The sequence below is a fragment of the Petaurus breviceps genome, unplaced genomic scaffold (assembly GCF_028583685.1).
Source record: "Petaurus breviceps papuanus isolate PSGF00001 unplaced genomic scaffold, PetGlider_PUasm1.0 138, whole genome shotgun sequence".
NCBI lineage: Eukaryota > Metazoa > Chordata > Mammalia > Diprotodontia > Petauridae > Petaurus > Petaurus breviceps.
The window spans coordinates 19,119,525-19,144,145 of NW_027185694.1; the positions used below are offsets into that span (position 1 = coordinate 19,119,525).

At 37.2% G+C, this 24,621-nt stretch overlaps 1 protein-coding gene across 1 annotated transcript in view; it reads left to right on the forward strand.

Annotated features, from left to right (window-relative positions):
• Positions 1-24,621, forward strand: part of TRAP1 (TNF receptor associated protein 1) — an 82,920-nt gene that overhangs the window by 23,042 nt on the left and 35,257 nt on the right. The window contains exons 4-5 of the mRNA XM_069106586.1: positions 567-707; positions 18,217-18,288. Of these exons, the coding sequence (XP_068962687.1) occupies positions 567-707; positions 18,217-18,288 (213 nt within the window). The remainder of the gene's footprint in view (positions 1-566; positions 708-18,216; positions 18,289-24,621) is intronic.

Consider the following 24,621-nt stretch of genomic DNA (forward strand, 5'->3'; position numbering starts at 1 on the left):
ACCTCAATTTACCCCAGATTAAGTTGATTTGAAGTTAAATTTTACCCTCTGAGTACTTTATGTAACTTTATATCCCATTATATTTGTAAAGTGAAGTCTGTCATTGACTTGTTTTCAGTTGTCCCTGATGATGAATTTATTATAATGGGTCCTACATATGTTTGTAAAATACTGTTGATTTCAATTTTATAGATACTTAATTGAAACTCCCTATTTGAAAAAGAAGCAGTAAATATTTCTTCCTTTATGCAATAGAAGAGATATGGTATAGAAAAAAAAATTTTGTGATAGCATTTACCTTTGATTTTAGAATTTTGCACAACTGTTCCATAACTTTTAGATTTATAGATTCAGATTCCATGTCATGACTCTATCTCTCCTGAAGAAAGGGTTTGTGGAACTGCCTTGAGAAACCTCTTTGTAGTTAAAAAGTCAGAAAAACCCATGTGTTCAAAGAACCAAAGCATGCTGGGATTATTTCCAATCTTGTAGTGGTTTTAATTATAGTTAACTAAGTATTGCAGTGTTCACTACAGATTATTTCCATTTTATCTTCCTTTCAATAGGTATTTATACGAGAACTGATCTCCAATAGTAGTGATGCCTTGGAAAAATTGCGCCATAAGTTGATTTCAGAGGGCCAGACGTTGCCAGAAATGGAGATCCACTTGCAGACAGACACAGAAAAAGGCACCATCACAATCCAGGTATCTCCTTTACCTAATCTTGTATAATTAGAGACATCATTTCTTCTTCCCTTTCAGCACTTCTAATGGGTAATATCTATAAAAATATTTTGGAGGGACACATGGTACATTATAGCCAGTGGACACATTTTACTTATTAATTTCAGAAAGTAGGCATCCTACTTTCTTGTTTTAAGTTGATAGATTTGTAGGAATATAGGATCTTAGAATCCAAGCATGGTATCTTGGACATAGTAGGTATCAAATAATGTTACCTAAACTAAATTGAGTCAGTTCCACCTTTCTTAGTTTCAGATGAAGAAACAGACTTAGAAAGGTTAACTGACCTGTTCAAGATGGCACAGCTAGTTAGTGATAGAACTGTAACTCTTAAAAAACCCACTTGTTTTTTAAATTTGATTGTCCATTGATCTGGGCCAGGGGTGGGGAACCTGCGGCCTTGAGGCCACATGTAGCCTTCTAGATTCTTGGATGCAGCCTTTTGACTGAGTCTAAGTTTTATAGAACAAATCCTTTTATTAAGGTGATTTGTTCTTTGAAGTTTTAACTCAAAGGATCTCACTTGACCTAGAGGGCCACATGTGGCCTTGAGGCCACAGGTTCCTCATCCCTGAATTTCTGGGCATTCCCTTCATCATTATAGATCTAAATCATCTCTGCCTGTGTGATTCTTGTTCATGTTCTCTCATAGACCCTCCAGAGAAGCATTTCTCTGTGTCTTTTTGCATTTTAAAGATGATTTATATCGTGACTCATGTAGATTCCATCAGTGATGGCAAAATGCTTGCTTAGCACAGTGCAGGCAGCTAGGAGGCACTGCCTTTCTGAAACTCATTTGTATATTCATTGCTTATATTGTTTTGCTGGTTTCGATTACTTCACTTTGTATCAGTTCATTAAGATTTCTCATACTTTTTCATATTCATTATTTCTTCTGGCCTAGTAATATTCTTTTACATTCACGTACCACAATTTGTTTAGCCATTCCTAAATCAAAGGCTTTTCTCAAACATCGGGTCATTGTTGAATTGTTTTTAGTGCTTGCTAATTTTGTCTGTTCCACAGATCCTACATTTCTATTTTTAAGCAGTACCAGATAATTTGATGATTACTCCTTTGTAATATAATTTGAGGTTTAAGAATGTAATATTCCTTCTTCATTCCTACCAGTTCCTGGCTAATCACTTGAAATTCTTGATCCTCCAGTTATATTTTGTCCAGTTTTGTAAATTCCTTTCCATTTTGACTCTGTTAAAGTTGTGACATCGATAAGAACTTCTTGTCTTAGTGTTGGAGGGACAGAAGTAATGATTTGTTTAGATATGTAATAATGAAACAGCAATTGAGATAGAATAGATCTTAGAGGAGATCTAGTTTATATGTAATTGAATAAGGATACCTCTATAAGTTGGTCATCTAGCATTTGTTTAATCCAGTGCAGGAGTACCCAATACCTTTTCCTCTTTTGTATATCCCTAATTGTTAGAAGACAACTGGTCCTCTGCACATTTTTAGTTTAATTTGCATTATATTAACATTTTCTCCATCTCTTTCTGAAGTCTGTTCAGTCAACGAAACAATAAATCAAGCTCTGACTGCTAAGGTGTAAATGCTCACAGAAAATATAATAATAAGCTTTCAGAGCTGATACAAACTGGTACACCTCTACAAACTGCTGTCTTAGCTTTTTGTCACTCACCTTAAATTTGTCAAGTTGATTTTTTTTTATTTTTGATGGCGGCTAGGTGGCACAGTGACTAGAGCACTGGCCCTGGAATCTGGAGGATCTGAGTTCAAATTTGGCCTCAGATACTTAACACTAACCGTGTGACTTTAGGCAAGTCACTTAACCCTGCCTTCCCCTTTCCTCCAAAAAAAATTTCTTTTTGAATTTACTTATTTGTTCATTCATTCATTCATTCATTTTATTTATTTATTTAGCTTTTTGGAGGACAATTGGGGTTAAGCGACTTGCCCAAGGTCACACAACTAGCCACTTAGCTGCCCCTCTTTTTGAATTTAAATAGAAATAAAGGAGCATTTCCATATACATAGCAGAATATAAAAGGAGATGGACTATATACAAAACTATGTATCTCCATTTCAGACTATTAGCTTTTTTCAAAAGCACTTAATTAGGGGCAGCTAGGTGGCATAGTATATGCACACAAAAAATACTAGCCATGTAACTTAGGGCAAGTTACTTAACCTCAATTGTCCTCCAAAAAAAAAAAAAGCACTTAATAAATTATACACATTACTTTCGAAACTGCCATGTTTCTTTCTGTTCTCTTCTGTGCATTTAAAAAAATGGCCCCTTTTTGGAGTCATCAGCATTTCTAATCCTCCCCCCACCTTTTAAAAAACAGAAATGAACAACAAAAAACCTCTTACAGTGAAAACATGTAGTTAAACAAAATGAATCCACATAGTGACTATATCCAAACATGTATGCCTTTCTATACCCTAAGTCCATCACCTCTCTTTCAGAAGTATAATATGCTTCATCATAGAGAATATCATTGATTATTTGCATTCATCAAAATTTCAAAACTGTCTTTCCTTATAATATAGTTTTTCTTGTATAAATTTTTCTCATGATTCTGCTCACTTCCCTCTGTGTTGCTTTATACTATCCATAAATCTGTGAAAAAATCTCTTTCATCATATTTTACAGTTTAGTAATGCTCCATTACGTTTGTTTACTACAGTTTGTTCAGCCCTTTCTCAACTGACAAGCACCCCCTTAGATTCTAGTTCTTGGCTCTGTTTTATTCCTCTCCTTCCCCCCTTTTAATACCACTGTCAAGATCGGGATGCTTGTTTTGTTTTGTTTTTGCCTTCCTGCTTTTATCCTTTTTCTTAATACCCCCAACATCTTCACCCCTGATTGTTTCCCTGTTGAGTTTGATGTAGTTCTATACCAAACTTTTCGTGTGTGTTCAGTCATTCTTTGTCCTTTTCAGATAAGAATGAAGTTAATTTGATGCCTGCTTTCCCTACTCCTTCCTCCTGTGTTTGTATACTTATGTAACTCCCTTATGAGAACTAGCAAGTTCACCACTTCTTTCCTTCTTTCTGATTTTTAGTGTGTTCCTTTTATTCTGTTCTTTCTCCTCTTTAATAAAATTTTTATAAACATTTATCTCCCTGCTCCCCTTATTAAACTTCCTTTTAAGGAAAATCCTTATAATAAATAAGTATATCCTAGAAAAACAAATTCCTATGTTGGTCTTATCTGCGTTCTCTTTGTCAGGAGGTGAATACTATGTTTCATCTTTGATACCATGGAATCATGGTTTGTCATTTCATTGATTAGAGTTCACAAATTTTTCATAGTTGTTTTTCTTATGTGATTTCCTCTGTCTCTGTTCAGTTCCATGTAAGTAGGAGTAGAACAATAACATGGTGTCATTGAATTCATAGTGGGAGCTTGACAAGGCATAAGTGTTGATAAAGAACAAAAGAGCAAGGGATTTGACATTAAAGGATAATGTAGGTTTGAACAACTATGGGATTCAAATTGGGAAGGGAAGAAAGTGAATTTAGAGCAAAGTTAATTACTGTGAAAGCACTGAAGGATAGAGGGATTGAAGGTTCTGATACTGATGCTTTAGGAAGGAGTATAAGTCTAATAAGAGACCAGATGTTTGTCATTTGAACACCAGCCTAAACTCTTGAGTTTCTTCACTGCTTTGGTCACAGGATAATGAGTTTTTAGTCATAGTAATTCTCAAGAATCATCTATGAAGTGATTTTTTGGTGGGTGGTCATTGTGGTATTTTTAATTGTTATATTGAAGTATTTTTCCCCCCCTTTTTGAATCAAGTTATCTAAAGTTAGTCTTTTAATTATTGTTTTTTTGCTATTTTTTGGAGGGCAGGGGAATTGGGGTTAAGTGACTTGCCCAAGGTCACACAGCTAGTAAGTGTTAAGTGTTAGAGGCTGGATTTGAATTCAGGTCCTCCTGACTCCAGGGTCGGTGTTCTATTCACTGTGCCACCTAGCTGCCCCTAATTTTTGTTTTCAAAGAAAGTTTTTATCAGTTAATTTTTTGGTTTTAAATTTTGTTTACCTCTGATTATCATAATTTCTTTTTTTTATATTTTCTTTCTATCTTTTTTAATGAAATTATTTACAGATATAAAATTTCTCCTCATGACTAATTTGGCTGTATCTCAAAAGTTGTGGTATATTGTCTTTTTATTTTTTTAAATGAAATTATCTATTGTTTCTATGATTTATTTGACCCATGATATTTAGAATGATGTTATTTAATTTCTGTTTAAGGTTGTACTTTTTATTCAAATATCCTTGATTATAATTTTTATTGTTTTGTGGTTAGTAAAAGATGTGTTTAATATTTGTGCTTTTTATCATTTGTTTTATGAGGTTTTTATGTCAAAACACACATGGTCAATTTTTGAAAAGATATACCATTTTTTATTCCCTTTCTAACCCTAGAAATCTATAGCTTTTCTTAAATTTATTCAGGTCTTTAACTTTTTTCTTTTTTTTTTTAAGATTTACTTAGGTTTCATGGAAAATCACAATCATTGAAAATCACAACTATTAGAATCTTTCTTCTATAATTTGATTAGATTTTTCCATCTTGTACTTAGATCTTTGAGGTTCTTAAACCTTTTGTGTCATGGAGCCCACTGGCTGATGAACCCCTTCTCAGTAATATTTTTTTGTTTTGTTTTTTTTTGGAGGGGGGAGGGCAGGGCAATTGGGGTTAAGTGACTTGCCCAAGGTCCCACAGCTAGTAAGTGTTAAGCGTCTGAGGCTGGATTTGAACTCAGGTCCTCCTGACTAGGACCAATGCTCTATTCACTGCGCCACCTAGCCACCTCTATCAGTAATATTTTTAAATGCTTAAAATAAAATAAATAGGATTACAAAGGAGACCAATTATATTGAAACAAAGTGATTTTTTTCCCATCCAAGTTCACAGGCCTCCTGAAATCTATCCATGTATGCTTTTGGGGTCTGAATACCCCAGGTTAAGAACCCTTGACTTAGAAACAGTTCCACTCGTGCATGTATTTTGGATTTGTATAATATTTCATTGTATCTGGTGCCTTTAAATATAATGTGATTTAGCTGCTTATCTCTTAACTATATTTGTTTTTACTGTTGCCTTGCCAGAAATCATGATTGCCATTCCTTTGTTTTCTTAATTTGCCCGAAGCATGCATAATTCTATTCTAGTTCCATAAATTGTTTCAGGTGTATTTTTTAATAAACAACATATTAGTGAAGAAAGACCGCTTAGAAAAAGGCACAGGAAAAAGAAACCCTAACAAACACCCCAACTAGAAAGTGTATAGTCAAGATGGAGAAAGTGGTACTGTGCTACTACTGCTGGGGTGTAAGAATTGTATCAAAATAGTTTAAGCAAAAATAATTGCAGAGAATAATTATTGACTTAAAAGAAAGAAGATAAAAAATTTAAATACTAAACAGTTTGAAGAAAACATAAATTCAACTTTTTAACGTTATTTATTTATTTAAATTATTAAATAATTTATATTATTTTTTGCTTTTTGGAGGGCAATTGGGGTTGACTTGCCCAAGGTCACATGGCTAGTTTTTGTGTCAAGTGTCTGAGGCCGGATTTGAACTCACGTCCTCCTGATTCCAGGGCTGGTGCTCTATTCACTGCACCACCTAGTCGCCCAATTTTTAAACTTTAAATGTGATTGGATTAAGCTGTCCAATAAAACAAAAGGGAGTAATGGAATGAATACAAAAATAAAAGCCACAATCTCTTGCTTACTAGAAACATATTTATGAAAGCAAAGACCTGCAGAGAATCAAAATCTGAAGTTAGAAGAAAACTACCAGGGGTGGCTAGGTGGCACAGTGAATAGAGCACTGGCCCTGGAGTCAGGAGGACCTGAGTTCAAATCCATCCTCAGACACTTAACGCGCGCGCACGTGCGCGCACACACACACACACACACACACACACACACTTTTTCCTAGTTTCCTCCCTAGTGTATTCTTTTTCCCTTTCATTTTTTTCTTTTTAAAACAGAACAAATGTACCCCCAAGCCCTAAGTTGTCTTTATTCCCATGAAGGCTGTGGATTTTTGAAGGGATGTTTCTCGTTCCCATTTAAATATAACTTTTTCCAATTGCTTAACACTAGAAAGCCCAATTTAAGAATATTTCAAAAGATCACAATACCTCACCACAGTGCATTTTTTTATATCCATAACACAAAGAAAAGAGATAGCAGTCTGAAAATTTTTATTTCAAAATAAAAAATCTTTGCATCAATTGACACATCTGTTCTTTTGCTATTAAATGTATTTACCTTTCTAGCCCTATGTTGTCTGCATTGTTTGCACTTCACAGCATTTATGTAGCTCTAGTCTTTTCATCTGAAGTATCTAAAAAAATCACTCCTTTTAAAGCTACATTATTTTCCCTCTATGGAATTATACTCGTTTTTTCAGAATATACAATTTTTGGTTATAAACCTTTTTTGGGATGGGGTATATGTGTGTATATGTGTGTGTGTGTGTGTGTGTGTGTGCGTGCATGCACACAATATTGTATTCCGAGTCCTCTGCTTTTTAATAGTTGCAAGTCTTATATGATCCTGATTACATGTCCTTGAGAAATGAATTTCTTTTTTCCTTTGTTCACAGTATTTTTATCTTTAACCTAGAAGTTCTGTATTTATTCTATGATGCTCCCAGTTATCAGTTTGGAGTTTCTTTTATCTATGCTTCAGGTCCATGTGGCCATTCTTTTTTTTTTTTTTCTCCTGAGACTGTTCTTGTATTTATTAGGGTAGTTACTATCTTCTTTTGGATAGGTTACCTCTGTAGAAGAAGCACAAGTTTTCCACAAACAATTTTATTTAACATCAATCTAGTATTCATGTATTTCTAACATAGAGATGTCTAAACCAGCATAGTCTGTCCCCTTCAATGCCCTTAATCCTGTCTTTCTACCACAAGATTATCTGAGGTAACATTTATGAGAATCTTGAATAAAAGGTAATAATAGCTTAAAATACAGTTTGGGGTTTAACATTCCAGAATAATAATCACCACTTTATTCTCCTTCCTTATCTACTCTCCTGTTCTACTGAGTAATCAAAGGGACCTCTTTCCTCTGATCATTAATTTAATCCTTTCTGAATTGAGAAAAAGACTGTGCTTCTTGGTAAGTCATATAGCCTAAATTGCTTCAGGGAATGAGGGAGGCCAGACTCTTACCAAGACAAGCTGTATTCTGTTTAAAGTTTGGCTTCCATTCTTACTCCATTTCCTTAACAAACCTTTTTTCCCCTTGTTCTGCCAGGCCGATGCTGGCACAATAAATAGAAAACTGTCCCCGGAGGCGGGAAAACCATAGTTCAGATCTGGTCTCAGACACTTCCTAGTTGTGTGACGTTTCCTGAGCAAGTCATTTAAGCTTTTTTTTCCCTCAGTTTCCACCCAGGGTTGTTAAAAGAATCTAGTAAGATAATATTTGTATAAGTATTTAGTACAGTGCCTGGCACATAGTAGGTACTGTGTAAACACTTATTTCCTTTCTGATTTTTGTCCCTGGACTCACCTGAGGAGATGAGCCTAGAAAGGGTTTTTAGGCTAGAGAATGTTTCCTAATATTTATAGAGAAACTGCCAAGTAGATTTTTAATGTTCTAACACATGGTGCTCATGTAAAACTGATTTACTGTTACATATGCTTATTAGGGCAGATGGTAGGCCAGTAAAACACCATCATCAGTGAACACGTTCAAACTTTATTTAGACTATTCAACAGTCTAAGTATGAACCCATCTCAGAACAGACCACCACCCTTGTTCCTCAAGGTCTCAGTAAGTGTCTCCTACTAGGTTCTCACAACAAGGTCTCTGCACAGCCAGAAGCTATCCATGTCTCTGTCTGAGGTGGCAAGGTCTGTCAATCAGCACTGCTTCTTGAGTGAACACAGATAGTCAAATTTCCAAATGTGGGGAGCAAGGTTTCTGTACTACTTATGAACTAGGAGCTGACTGATATCTGGCACTCTGGTGGATATTTGTGGTTCTGGCTAAAGACCAGACCCATATGTCTGGCATCATTTTAAAACTATCACTGAAGTACTTATTGCAGAAAAATAGCTAATATAACAAATACTTAGTCACAGAATAAAGACTTTAAAACTAAGTGGAGTTGCTCATCCTAAAGTAACTTATTAACTTACTTATTCCCACTGCATATATTTCCATTCCTTGGGCTTTTTATATCCCATAGTATTGCCTCATTGTATTCAGAGTTTTCTTTTGTTTACTTTTCTCTATGACATAGTTTTGGATTGAAATTTTATGCTAATCTAAGTCCCTTCCAGATCCTTTCTTCTCTAGTCTGGTTACTGTGCTGCAAGTCTTATCTAAATAAGGTGACTGGAACTAGGTCTTGCCCTGTGCTGTAGTCTCTGACTTCTGCTTCCTTGTCAGGTTGGTCCATGCTAGGTACAAGGTACAAGCCTCTGTCTTGTCTCTGACTTCTTGGGCAATCTCAACCAGGAATTTTATTATCTTCTGTGACCCTGACGGGCTCCCAGCCACATAAGGAAGACTACACTGTTTTAAAACTTCTTGGAAGGTCCCTTGATGTACCTGCCCAGGAACTGTGCATTCTCCTCCAGGGTGGGCAGACACCCTCAAACTGAGGCTCACAGAATAGTGCTGACTTAGGAGTTTGGGGAGAGCAAAAGGCTTGAATGCACTTTTTGGCCTTGTCTCCCTACAACAGTGGCCTGCCAGCCTTCTAATCTCTACCTTAGCTCTGACAGATCATGTTGGAGGTGCTATAAGCTATAGTCTCTCTTTATCAGTGATTCAGTGAATGAATGAGTTAATGAAAGATATAAGTGCTTATTCTTTTTTTTTTTTGCTTTTTTTTGGAGGGCATTTGGGGTTAAGTGACTTGTCCAAGGTCACATGGGTAGGTTTTCTGTGTGTGTGTGTGTGTGTGTGTTAAGTGTCTGAGGCCAGATCCAAACCCAGGTCCTCCTGACTCCAGGGCTGGTGCTCTATTCACTGCACCACCTAGCCGCCCCCCGCCCCCTTTTTTTTTTTTGCATTTTGGAGGGCAGTTGAGGTTAACTAACTTGCCCAAGGTTACACAGCTAGTTTTTGTGTGTGTGTGTGTGTGTGGGGGGGGGTGTGGGTGTTAAGTGTATGAGTCCAGAACCGAACTTGGGTCCTCCTGACTCCTGGCAGGGCGATTTACTCACTGCTCCATAAGTGCTTATTCTTTGCAAAGTACTGGGAATACAAATAAAAAAGTAAGAGAAATCCCTGCTCTCAAGGGAATCATCTAACGTGGGGAGATAACATTCAAGTTTGCAACTTGAAGTTTTCAGTTGCAAGTCAGATGGCAAAGTCCTATGGTCCTTAGGGTGTAGTGAAAAAGCAGATGTTAATGCTTCTTCCATACTATTAGCTGCACTGATAAAATTATATCAGTTTCTTATGTTAATAAATCGTTCGACAGTGCTGAAGACTTTAGTGGCAAGAACTTTCTTTTCTGGTTCTTTAGTAACTGTGGCAGCAGCTCCTGCAAGAACAATTGCTAGGCTTCATCTCCACAAGAATTGCTTCTTAGAATAAAGTCTGAGGGCACTGGACTAGAAGCATTGGTAATTAATTCCCCCAGGCTCTTGATTGGACTGGTTTTATACTCTTGTTTCGTTGCCATACTGCTTAGAGCTCTAGAAAACTTTTGGCTGTCTTGTGTAGTTGTGGACTGAATGGGAAATCTTAATGGTAGTTCCTTTTTGATTTTATTGGTCACTTTTCATCTAGTGCCCTTTTATATTTTTGCTACAGTGTTTTTTTGGGAACACCTGGACTGACTGGGACTTTTCATGTTTCCACTTTAACCAGACATATTGATGACTTTGTCTTAACTTCTCATTGTTACTTCCTAATAACCCTTTCTCTCAACTCCAATTAGAATGTTTTCTTATAGCAAACACATATAATTAAGCAAAACAAACCAACTGGTTGACTGTGACTGATAACATGTTTTACCACCACTACTCCGGAGTATTGGTCACTGCATTGATCTGAGTTCTGATAATCTTTCTTTTTAAAAATTAAATTAGTTTTTTCCCGTAAACAAAACTCTTATTTTCTCTTCTTCCCACTTCTCCCCCCCCCCCAAGAAAAGAAGAAGAATGCACACACACACACACACACACACACACACACACACACACACATACACACACTTATATGTCTTAAACTCCAAGTACTAATAATCCTTTCTTAAGGAGGTAGATAGAATGCCTTGTAAGTCTACTAGAATTGTGGTTGGTTATTTCACTGATCAGAGTTGTTAAGTGTTTCGGAGGTGTTTGTCTTTACAATGTTTTTATTGTACATATTGTTCTAGTTCTTACTTCATTCTGCACCATTTCATATTCATCTCCCCAGGTTTCATTAGACATATTCATATGCCATAATTTATTCAGCCATTTCCTAATTGATGGGTACCCCCTTTAGTTTCCAGTTGCTTGCCACTACAAGATATTTTTGTACATATGATTCTTTGCCATTACAGCAGGTATTTTTGTACATGAGTCTTTGATCTCTTTGGTTAAAGACCTAATAGTACTATTGCCAAGTTGAAGTGTATTCACAGTTTAGTAACTTTGGGGACATGCTTTTCAGAGTGGCTGGACCAATTTATAGATCCACAAACAGTGCATCAGTGTCCCTGTTTTTCTACAACCCTGCCTATGCCTGCCATTTTCTGGGTTTTTATTGTAATCTTTGCCAATCTTATCTTTGAGGTGGAACTTCATAGTTGTTATAATTTTAATTTCTCTAATTGTTTGCGATTAGAAACATTTTTATATGGCTATTGATAGGTTGGATTTCTTTCTTTAAAAATTTCCTGCTCATATCCTTTGACTATCAGTTGGGAAATGACTCTTAACTATCAGTTGGGGAATGACTCTTATTTTTATAAATTTGAATCAGTTCCATACATATTTTGATGATTAAATCTTTGTCGGTTTGGGTTTTTTTTTGCATTTTGGAGGGAGGAAGGCAGGGCATTTGGGGTTAAGTTACTTGCCCAAGGTCTCACGGCTAGTGTTAAGTGTCAGAGGTCAGATTTAAACTCAGGTCCTCCTGACTCCAAGGCCAGTGCTCTATTCACTGTGCTACCTAGGCATCCCTAAAAATTATCAGACAAACTCACTGCAAAGATTTTTTTCCCTAGTTACCCTTTTCTCTTATAATTTTGACTGCACTGGTTTTGTTTGTAAAAACTTTTAAATTTTATGTAAATAAAATTGTCCATTTTCTCTTTTGTGATTACCTGTGTCCCTTGTTTGGTCCTGAAGTATTTCCATAACCATAGCTCTGAAAGGTAGTTTCATCCTTGTTCCTCCAGTTTGTTTATGAGTTTCTCAGTCCTGCATATATTTGGAGCTAATCTTGGGGTATGGTCGGAGTTGTTGATCTATGCCTAATTTTTGCCAGACTGTCATTTTTTAAGCCGTTTTTGTTTAATATTGAGTTCTTACCTCAGTAACTTGAGTTTTTGTGTAATCAAACACTAGGCTTCTGTATGTTATGTACCAAATCTGTTCACTGATTGACTTTTCTATTTCTTAACTGGTACCAAATTGTTTTTATGATTAATGCTTTGCAATATAGTTTGAGAACTGATATTGTTAGACCCCTTTCCTTTTTCTCATATTTTCATTTGTTTCTCTTGAGAGAATGTAACACCAAAAAACATTATACATTATGACCAGGTTAGATTTGTACTAATAGCAGACTACATTAATAAAAAGAATTTTAAAATTATATGATTATTTAGTTGAAGGCAAAACTTTTGATGAGATACAACACCTATTTCTGTTAGAAAAAATACTAGAAAACAGGAATAAATGGGTCTTTAATACCATAAGTAGTATCTAAAACCTAATGCCAACATTATCAATAACAGGGATAGACTTCATCTCCTTACAAGTGAGCTAACTTCTATTTTCCATAACGCTGAAATTTCTCTATCTCATTATTCCTCTTAGTCCCATCTTGCCCTGTTTCTCACCTCTTCTAAATCTACTATCTGTCTTCAATTTATAACACCCAACTATAATATTAATTCATTTTATGCTTAGAGGGAAATATAATGACTTCTAAAATCCATATTGTTCTCCCTTAGCAAGTTTATTTTAGACAAAAAGTTAAGAGTTCAATCACAGTCTCTCTGAACCCTAGTTAGGAAAATTAATTATATTTAGGCAGGGGGCAGGATCTCTGCTTAACTTTAAGTTGATGACTTATCTCTGGAGCTTACCCCTCTACTGTTGTTTAAGGCAGAATTCAGTTTACTAAAAACATTTGGATAACAAAACATTATATTAGAGTGTCTGTGAATAGGCAGGTACCAAGAGGGGATGTTGTTGAAAAAGCCTATCTTTGCTTGGGACTTTCGTTAGCCTGGATCTTTTCTTTGGAGATGCCTGTAGAGCTGATGACCCTCTTTAATATCTCCTTTTCCTGGCACAGCTCATTTCTAACTTTGTCTCCTTAGGGAGGGGCAGCTAGGTGCCACAGTGGATAGAGTGCTGGGCCTTGAGTCAGGAAGACTCATTTTCCAGAGTGCAAATCTGGCCTCAGACACTTACTAGCTGTGTGACACTGGGCAAGTCAGTTAGCCCTGTTGGCTTCAGTTTCCTCATCTGTAAAATGAGCTGGAGAAGGAAATAGCAAAGTGCACCAGTATCTTTGCCAAGAAAACCCCAAACGGTCACAAAGAGTTGGATATGACTGAAATAACTGAACAACAACAACAGTAATTCCTTAGGGTTTTGATGGAATGTCACGATTTCTCCAACTTTATCTTCCCTGCGGCCTCCAGTCTTTTCACCTCTCTCAGCTTTCCCAGATCATCATTCTTGCTTAGGCCTGTTTTCCTCTCTTCCCAGTCTTGACTCCACCATCAACAAGTTTAATTCTGCTTCATCCGTTATCCCTGAGTCTCTTGCCCTTTTGTCCTATTGCCATTGATACCTTTCTAAACTGTATTCCTAGATTATTGCCATCTACCTTCTGTGCTATTTATTATCCATAGATTGCTGAATGCCAAAGAAATCATGCAACTGTGCTTGCCGGTTCATTATAAATTTATACTTTTATCTCAATTGGTCCTTCCCTGTTTGTATGCCAGTCCTTAATGCTCTTCTCTGATTAACTTTCATATTCCTCTCAGCATCTGTTCAAACCTTCTATTCCTCATGCCAACCTCAGCCTCTTCTTCGTCTCATCAGAAAACCTCAGTCCCTACTTCTTAGAGGCCATCTGTCATGAGCTCATTCTTCTCTTCAGCTTGATGCTTCAGGTCATCCTCCCACTCGCATCTTGATGCAGACTCAGAGGAAGAGCTTGCCCATTTAATCATCCCATCTCCTTTTTGTCTCCTCTTCTATTGGTCACAGACATGCCTAGATTTAGCCCATCTTTAAAAAACCTCCAATTGGTCCTTCTGTCCCCTCTTATTCTACATTTGACTTCCTGTGCTTAGCTAAACTTCTGGAAAAAGCTACACTTTGGGGGGCGGCTAGGTGGTGCAGTGAGTCGAGCACTGGCCTTGGAGTCAGGAGAACCTGAGTTCAAAACCAGCCTCAGACACTTAACACAAAAAAAAACTAGCCGTGTGTGACCTTGGGCAAGTCACTTAACCCCAATTGCCCCCCCCCCCCCCAAGAAAAAAAGAAAAAGCTACACTTCTTGCTTCTGTTTTCTCACCCCTACTACATTCTTAGCGCCATTCGGTCTCATTTCCACAACTTCATCACTTTCCTGTTTACTCCAAGGTAATCTTTTAATTGCCAAATCCAGTGGCCTTTTCTCAGGCCTCAGCTCTGCTTCTGACTGCAGGTGTGCTGTCCACTGTGCCACCTACCTGCCCCTCTGTTTTCCTGACCTTGAAACCTCCATTTCACACTGTTGTTTACCCTCTCCTGATTAATACAGTTTCCCTGCTTGCCTGTCTAAATGCATCTTCTCAGTCTTGGAGTAGTCCAAGGGAGTGATGATAAAGACTTAAAGTAGAGTGTGAATAGATGTTAGAAATGTTATGGAGGTAGAAACAACCAGACTTGGCAGCTGATTGGATGTGGAAGTAAAGGAGAGTGATTTCATACAATTTTATAGCTGAAAGTTATTTTAGAGCTCTAACTCTGTTATTTTGTAGTTGAGGACCAGAGAGGGGAAAGAACTTTGCCAAGAGCACATAACTAGTAAGTGGAGAGGGAGGGCTTGAACCCAGATCATTTCAATCCTGTTCTAGTGAGTTTGGTACAAGTTAGGCATAGATCATAGAGGGAATATGGTTCTGTCTTGAGTCAACTTTCATGCGCAGAACCCTTTTATTGTTTTTTTGTACTGATTGAATGGAATTCATCTGCAACTTGGGAATTTCTGTATTTGTCTGATAGTATTATTGGTTTCATACAGCATCTATAAGGTAGAGACTCATTCTGTCCTTTAAGTCACAAAAGTAATTATTTGTATACTCCAGCTCAAAACACCCAGATCCCAAATAAGTTTATCCGTGTCTTAAAGGATATCCAGGCTGCTGCAGCTCCTTCTTCTGTTCCTCAGTTCCTTCTACAGATCTTCAGAACAGGACCTGTCATTCTGAGTTTACCTTCAGCTTTGGTACATTTATCTTTGACACTCTTCTATGTTAAGGTCTCTAGAGCAAGAAGTGATTACTGAATTATTTGTTCCTCTATGGGTCATTCCTGTTCTCCTTTGGATTGTTTTGAGGGAAATTCTTCCATTTTTCTTCCTCTTTAGAACTTCAGCAAACACTTAGTGAGCCAGCATGCTCAAGGTGCTGTGCTTGAGCTGAGCTGTGTCCTGGGTGGTGTAGGGTTCTAGAGCCACGAATTACTGACTCCGTAGCTCTTGGATCTGGGTATATCGTTTCCCCTCTGTATACTTAGTTTCCTCTAAATACTTTACAGATATAAACTAGTAATAAAGGCAAAATTATCTATTTTCCGAGTTATTATACATAAATTCCCATAAATATTACTTAAGCATATCAAAAGATTCTGTAGTAAAAGCACTAAAGAAATTGTTAAGAAAAACTAAAACTTGTTCTCTTCTTAAAGAAATAAATGAAAAGGTTCATTCTGGTCAGGAAGATACTGTTTTTCATTAATATTTTTTACCCTCTTAATTTTGCATTATACATCTGCATTTTCTTGACCAGGCGTGCTTCCTCCTTATCTGTAGGGGGGCCACCTGTGTGAAAGAAAATGCCTGACTCTTTGTTGAGGCTCGTTCTTTTGGGGTTTGCTCTAGGGGTTTTTCTTGAGAAAAATGACTGGTAGTAAGGAACAGTGCCATCTGGTAGTTTCAGATGGGAAGTGCAGTAGTTTTTCTAATGTGATGGCAGCCATGTAGGATTGAATACATTTAAAGAAGAGTACAATTTCAAAGGAAGGTTTTAAAGTTTGTATTGATTTCAAAGGATTTTTGTCTCCCTATTCATAAATTATTAAATACTTACAACAAATACTTGACTTAACTTGTTCTTCATTCAATAGTATGGGAGCTGTTGGTCAAATACTGAAGTTAAAAGTGAAGCTCTCAGAATAGACATCTGCATGCCCATATAGTGTTATGGCCAGAGACAGTTGTTAGGTTTGTTTTCATTATCATTGTTCCTTTTTCATATACATATATTAACATTAACCTGCTATGTGACCTTTAGGACAAAATAATAGGGATTTAATGTCCAAAGTAATATTCAAATTGCTTTGTTAGAAATGCTGTCTTTAACTGGGTTGTACCTCTCCTTTTCACATATAAAAATGGATTTTTGAATACCAAAAATATATATTAGCGTATTCCTTAAATAGCACTTTTATATATCTTTTTTCTAGTGAATTTAAAATCCAAAGGAGGACAAAATGACATTAGGCACTAAAGTCAGGGAGGAGTCATTTATTTGATAACAGTGATTTCTGGTTGTCACCATCCATCCAAATAAATGTTTGTCCTGAAAGCTGTTGTCAATTTTAACTTAAATATGACATAATAGCATTTCTAGTTGTGTTTTTACTTTTTAAAAAAATCATAAAAGCATAGTATATTAGAGCTAGAAGGAAATTAGAAATTACCTGGTTCATTTTACAGTTGAGGAATCCAAGGCCCAGGAGAGGTAAGTGGCTTATTCAGAGTCACATAGCATGTTAATATTATCAGCTTAGACTTGAACTCAGGTCTTTCAAATTCTGTTCCTTCATTTTTTACACTATATTATACTGTTTCTTTACCCTTTGTGGGCCTTTCAGTTTTCTGCTACAGGTTCTTAATTGAAAATTAGGATTTCAGATGGATTCCATGAATGTGGCTAAGGAATGTACTAGGGAAGCTTACTATTTAAAAGAACTTGTAATGAAATCTTTAGTAAATTTTTGAGTGATTGGTCAACAAAGAACCAATAAAAGAATTCCCATATCTATAATGGAAAATGTAAAACCTAAACTGACTGAAAATTGATATGATAATAGCCATTTCTTCTTGTTATTTTTTTTTGCCATTACTAGGTATAGTACCATATATGATGATAAAGACGTTTGAATAAATGAAAAGAGTATACAAAATCCAAATGAGTGGAAGTGATGCTGCTTAATAAACTACAGAGGTCAGATTTTTTTAAAAGACCTTTTGGAAGTCCTCTCTTAGTTTAGTGAAATTTAAATTAGTCAGTGGACAGCTATCCAGTTCTCCTTTCTACTACTTCTTTCCCCATCTTATTCCATAAGAAGAAGGTTATTTTTTCTGGTCCTTGTTTTTTCTAATGAATGAATAGATAGGATTAGAATCATGAAATTATAGGATGTTAGAGCTAGAAGTGATCTTGGAGGTAATTTAGTCTAATCCACTTGTTCTACAGATTAGAAGACTCAGATCTACAAAGGAGAAGAAACAAATGGTTTTATTTGGCCCCAGAAGGCAGATCTAGGAGCAAGAGGTAGAAATTGTAGTTTTCTGCTTTTGCAGACTTTGGTTCAATGTAAAGAAAATCTTTTTAACAGTTAGGGTTCCCCAAAAGTGAAATGAACTGCCTCAGAGGCAGTGGATTTTTTCCATACTAGAGATCTTCAGTGGAAGGTTAAATGACCGGTTGTTGAATCCTTGGTTGGATTAGTTGTTTTCTGAGGTCTTTTTCAACTCTGAAATTCTGGGATTTAATTAAGTTAATGAAAGAGCTGAGACTAGAATTCGGACTTTCTGGCTGCCTGCCTAGTATCCTGCACTAAACCACAATAGTATCACTTTCCCCATATTATCATATCCCTCTGGTGCTTTTCAAAAAAATTTATTGTCATGGATGTTCACTGTGCCTATTTATTGTAGGACATTCGTAAAGTTAAATAGTTTAATATGGGAAGATCTAGCAAATTGTCTTTATTGGTATTATTAATATTGCTTGACTTTCTCCTTCAGGACACTGGCATTGGCATGACACAAGAAGAGTTGGTGTCCAACCTGGGAACTATTGCTAGATCAGGCTCAAAGGCAAGTAAATTCCTTATTGTCTGTTCTTTAGTTTTTTGTAAGGGTTTTTGGCTCTCAGCTTTACCAACCAAGGGTCCTTTCTTCTTAGAGCAATTACCTCCAAAATAAACCTCTTTGGAAGCAATCCTTAGTCTCCTTTGGAGTCTGCTTGACAAGTTGCTATTTAAGCAATACATTCATTGCGAAGTTACATGTAAATTGTTTTCCTAAGACTACTGTTTTAAAAATTTTCAAGTTTCTTTTGCATAGTGTATGTTTGGGCCAGAGCGGTTCTTGGGTATTTCCTTTTTTTTTTTTTAATATTTGAATATTTGATTTTAAAACTTTCAGTTCCATATTCATTCCCTTCCCCCCCCTGCCACCCACCCCCACTGGGGGGACAAGCAATTCAGTGTAGGTTGTACATGTGTGGCTAATGCAAAACAATAACATAGTAGATGTATTGTAAAAGACTGACTATTTTTCCCTCCCTCCTATCCCACCTCCCACTTGTTCTATTCTCTACTTTGATCCTGTCCCTTTTCAAAAGTGGGTGCTTCCAACTTCCCTCCCCCCCAGCCTGCCCTCCCTTCCATCATCCCCCCTCACATCCCCTTCCCCCCCTATTCTCCTGGAGGGTGAGATCCCCTATTTAGTGTGTATTTCCCTCCCTTCTCAAGCCAGATTCAATAGGAATAAGGTTGACCTATTCCCTTTTGCCTTCCTATTCTTCCCCTCCATTGTAACCATTTTCCCTTGCCTCTTCTGTATGAGATAGTTTGCCCCACTCTGTCTCTCCCCATCTCCTCCCATTATATTCCTCTCACCTCTTAATTTCACCTTTTAAGTATCATCCCTTCCTGTTAAATTGGTCCCGTGCCCTCTATCTATGTATACCTGTAAACGTATATATACACATTCACATATGTATTCATATGCCCGCATACACTCATATAAAGACATATATATATATATTTCTAATCCCTTCAACTACTGAGAAAAGTTTCATAGGTTACAATTATTGTTTTTCCATGTAGGAATGTTAATAGTTCAACTTTGGCCAGGTGGCTCAGCGAGCAAAAGCACCGGCTCCAGTGCCGGGATGACCCGGATCAAATCCGGGCCCAGAGACCCAGCACCACACCCAGAAACAACAACTGGCCATGCAACCCGAACAAGCCACTCAACCCCGATTACTTCAAACAAAAAAATAGTTCAACTTTGATAAGTTCCTTATGATTTCTTTTGCCTGTTTACCTTCTCATGCTTCTCTTGCTTCTTGTATCTGAATGTCAAATTTTCTATTCAACTCTGGTTTTTTCAGCAAGAATGCTTGAAAGTCCTCTATTCCAATGAATGACCATATTTTCCCCTGAAACATGATACTCAGTTTTGCTGGGTAGGTGACTCTTGGTTTTAATCCCAGCTCCCTTGACCTCTGGAATATCACATTCCAGGCCCTTCGATCCCTCAGTGTAGAGGCTGCCAGATCCTGGGTTATCCTGATTGTGTTTCCACAATATTCAAATTGTTTCTTCCTGGCTGCTTGTAATATTCTCTCTTTAATCTGGGAATTCCGGAACCTGGCTATAATATTCCTAGGAGTTTTCTTTTTGGGATCTTTTTCAGGAGGTGATCGGTGGATTCTTTCAATCTCTATTTTGCCCTCTCGTTCTAAAACATCAGGGCAGTTTTCTTTGAGAACTTCCTGGAGGATGCTTTCCAGGCTCTTACTTTGGTCATGGCTCTCAGGCAGTCCAATAATTTTTAAATTATCTCTCCTGGATCTATTTTCCAGGTCAGTGGTTTTTCCCATGAGATATTTCACATTGCCTTCTATTCTTTTATTTGTTTGGATCTGTTTGACCGCAGTTTAATAGGAGTATTTATTAGCTGTTGACTGCCTCCCAGGTAGGGAAGACAGCCTCGAGCCTTCTGCAGAGCAAATTTTTATAGAACGGGATGTTGCTAACAACAAAGTGTGATTCCAGGGGGGTGTGATACCATTTCTAGCGAAACCTTGATTACCTAGCAAAGCCCTGGTTACAAACAAAGCTTTGAGCCGTTTCTAGCAACACAGGTGGAAAGTCCCCTAACTACTATGGCCTGACAGGTGGTTTCCAGGGTCTCTGGTAGGGGCCCCTTCTTGCAGGGTGCGACTGGGAGGGGGCTTTGATGTATAATTCCTGGTGGACACTTTACTCCCCACTTTTTCTTGTTCATAGTTGAAATTCGGATTCATCTGAGTCCAGGGGAACATAGGTAGTGCGGAGGGCGAACAGCTTGATGGCCTGGATCCTTTTTCTAATGTATCTCATAGAGGCAAACCAAATTTTTTTCAATTATTTATTTAGTTTTAGTTTTCAACATTCATTTCCACAAGATTTTGAGTTCCAAATTTTCTCCCCAGCTCTCCCCTATCCACACCCCAAGATAGCAAGTGTACTGATTATCCATTCTTCGAGTCTGCCCTCTCTTCTGTCCCCCTAACCCCTCTTCCCCCTTACTTTCTTGTAGGGCAAGATGGATTTATATACCCCATTGCCTGTATATCTTATCTCCCAGTTGCATGTAAAAACAATTTTTTTTTTTTTTTTTGCTTTTTGGAGGAGGGAAGGCAGGGCAATTGGGGTTAAATGACTTGCCCAAGGTCACACATAAGTGTGTCTGAGGCCGGATTTGAATGCAGGTCCCCTTGACTCTAGGACCAGTGCTCTACTCACTGTACTACCTAGCCGCCCATAAAAACAATTTTTTTAACATTTGTTTTTAAAACTTTTGAGTTCCAGATTCTCTCCCTTAATTAAGTTAATCTCCTTATCCACCCCCATTGAGAAGACAAGCAATTCAGTGTAGGTTATACATAACATTTCCACAGTAGTCATACTGTTTTTTGTTTTGTTTTGTTTTTCTTTGAAGTGTTATTTTTAATTTTTTCCTCCAGAATTTATTTATTTTTCATTTTCAGCATTCATTTCCACGATTTTGAATTAAAAATTTTCTCCCCATCTCTCCCAAACAACTGTCCCAAGATGGCAAGCGTACTGAATACCCCTTCCCCCCAGTCTGTCCTCTCATATCTCTCCTCATCCTCCCTTACTCCCTTCACCCTTATTTTCTTATAGGGCAAGATGGATTTCTATACCCCATCGCCTGCATATCTTATCTCCAAGTTGCATGTAAAAACAATTTTTTAACATTTGTTTTTAAAACTTTGACTTCCAGATTCTCTCCCTTCTTTCCTCCTCACCCACCTGCATTGAGAAGACAAGCAATTCAGTACAGGTTTTATATGTGTAGTTATGCAAAACATTTCCATAGTAGTCATATTGTCAAAGACTAACTATAATTCCCTCCATCCTATCCTGCCCCACCCCACGTATTCTGTTTTCTCCTTTGACCCTGTCTCTTTTCAAAAGTGTTTGCTTCTGACTACCCCCCCCCAATCTTCCCTCCCTTCTATCATTCCCTCCTCTTATCCCCTTCCCCCCTACTTTACTGTGGGGTAAGGTACATAATTGAGTGTGTATGTTATTCCTTCCTTAAGCTAAATCCAATGAGAGTAAGGTTGACTCATTCCTTTTTACCTCCTTGCTCTTCCCCTCCATTGTAACAGCTTTCTCTTGCCTCTTTTATGTGAGATAATTTATCCTATTCTATCTCTTCCTTTCTCCTTCTCCCAATATATTCCTCTCTCACCTCTTAATTTTACTTTTTAGATATCCCTTCATATTCAACTCACCTTGTACCCTCTATGTGTACATACACACACACATACACATATTCCCTTCAACTATCATAATACTAAAAAAAGTCTCATGAGTTACAAATATCGTCTTTCCATGTAGGAATGTATACAATTCAACTTTATTATGATTTCTCTTTCCTGTTTACCTTTTCATGCTTCTCTTGATTCTTGTAATTGAAATCAGCTCTGTTCTTTTCATCAAGAATGCTTGAAAGTCCTCTATTTCAGTGAATATCCATATTTTTCTCTGAAGTATTATATTCAGTTTTGCTGGATAGATAATTGTTAGTTTTAATCCTAGCTCCTTTGACCTCCAGAATATACTTCCAAGCCCTTCAACCCCTAAATCTTGTGTTATCCTGATTGTGTTTTCACAGTACTCAAATTGTTTCTTTCTGACGTCTTGCAATATTTTCTCCTTGACCTGGGAACTTTGGAATTTGTCTATAATATTCCTAGGAGTTTTCTTTTTGGGATCTTTTTGAAGAGGCAATCAGTGGATTCTTTCAATTTCTATTTTACTCTCTCATTCTAGAATATCAAGGCAGTTTTCCTTGATAATTTCTTGAAAGATGTTGTCTAGGTTCTTTTTTTGATCATGGCTTTCAGGTAGTCCAGTTATTTTTAAATTATCTCTTTTGGATATATTTTCCAGGTCAGTGGTTTTTCCAGTGAGATATTTTACATTGTCTTATATTTTTTCATTCTTTTGGATCTGTTTTATCATAAAGTCATTAGCTCCCATTTGCTCCATTGTAATTATGAAGGAATTATTTTCTTCAGTGAGCTTTTGGACTTTCTTTTCCATTTGGTCAATTCTGCTTTTTAAGACATTAATTCTGCTTTTTTTTTTTTTTTAAATCTTCTCCTCATTGGCTTTTTGGACCTCTTTTGCCATTTGAGTTAGTATATTTTTTAAGGTGTTATTTTCTTCAGTATTTTTTTGGGTCTCCTTTAGGAAGCTGTTGACTTGTTTTTCATGATTTTCTTGTATCACTTTCATTTCTCTTCCCAATTTCTCCTCTACTTCTCTTACTTGATTTTCAAAATCCTTTTTGAGTTCCTCCATGACCTGTGACCAATTCATATTTTTCTTGGAGGCTTTTAATGCAGGAGTTTTGACTTTATTGTCTTCTTCTGGTTCTGTGTCTGATTTTTGTTTCTATAGTCTGATTTTTCTTCCTGTGTTTGCTCATTTTCCAGCCAATTACTTGACTTTTGAGCTCTTTGCCACAGTAGATCTCTGTTTCCAGAGTGGAGTGTACCGTGTCCCAAATTTCTGGGGTTTTGCATAGCTGTTGTCCAAGCTACTTCTAGGCACCTGCCTCAAAACTGTGAGAAGGACTTCCTGTCTACAGCTGCCACAAGCTCTGCCATGCCAGCCCTCCTTCTCACCCCAGGACCACCACCTAAGATTGCAACCCAGATATAAGCAGGGCAAAGCGAGAGAATCCTACCTCAGTGCCAGCAAAGAGATTTCTGCAATTGCCCTCCGATCAGCTGCTTGGTTCCCCCACCATCTGTGGGCCTGGACCTCAGGAAGCAGCCATTGCTGCTGCTATTGCTGCTGCCACAGCTACTGCCACCTCTGCTGCCCCAGGGTCAGGGGACAGACCGAGCTCTTCTCTCACTGAGGTCCAACAGGGTTTTTCCACTGATCTTTTACCTTCTCTTTGGAGTTTGTGGGTTGAAAGTCTGAAAATCGCCACAGCTGCCAGTGATTTAGTTCCCTGAGGTATGATCTGGCCGGTCTATGCCTGCACAGCCCACACAGGACTGTGTTCTGCTCCTAGCCCAGTGTGATCAACTGAAGATGTATTTCACTCTTTCATTTTGTAGGTTCTGTAGGTCTAAAATCTCTTTTTTACTGGTATTGGAGATGATTGGGGGAACGAGCTCAAGCAAATTCCTGCTTTTACTCTACCATCTTGGCTCCCTAGCTCATTTTAGGCAAACCAATTATTGTGACCTCTAGGACCAGTTTTGACTTTGAAACTAACTACAGAAAGATCCCTATAAGTTTAACAGCTGTATTATTAAGTCCCAGTGTTATTTTCATTTTTCTTTCTGTTGTTATTGCAGTGATTGTTTGATTATGTTAGATTATAATAATGAAGTCAATGTAGACTTGAAATATATGCCCTTATCTCTGAAGAATATAGAATCTAGTGGAAAAACTAAAATAAAAGGCTTTTTTTTTTTTTAAACAAAAGGTAATAGGGAGGATGTTAACAAATACTCTAATGACTTTTTAATAGTTTTGCTACTTGGAAGGGGGCAACTTTTTATCATTCTTTTTGGGGGTAGGGTTAGAATTTTCGGGAATCAGCACAACAAATATCTTAACTGTTTGTAATGTGATGGTCACTTGGGAAACAGGTTTACAGTGATGAAATAAAATATTTCCATCTTCAGGGAGTTTATTGTCTATTTGGGGGATTAGGGTGAAAAGGAACTGATATATAGCATGTAAATAAATTACTGGTCCAGATAGAATACTCTGAGGAATGTAAACAGAGTGAGATTATTTTCAGACTTTGTAGAGGGGCTAATACCATAGTTGAGCCTTTAAGTAAGAGAGATTTCAGTAAACAAAGATGGTCATA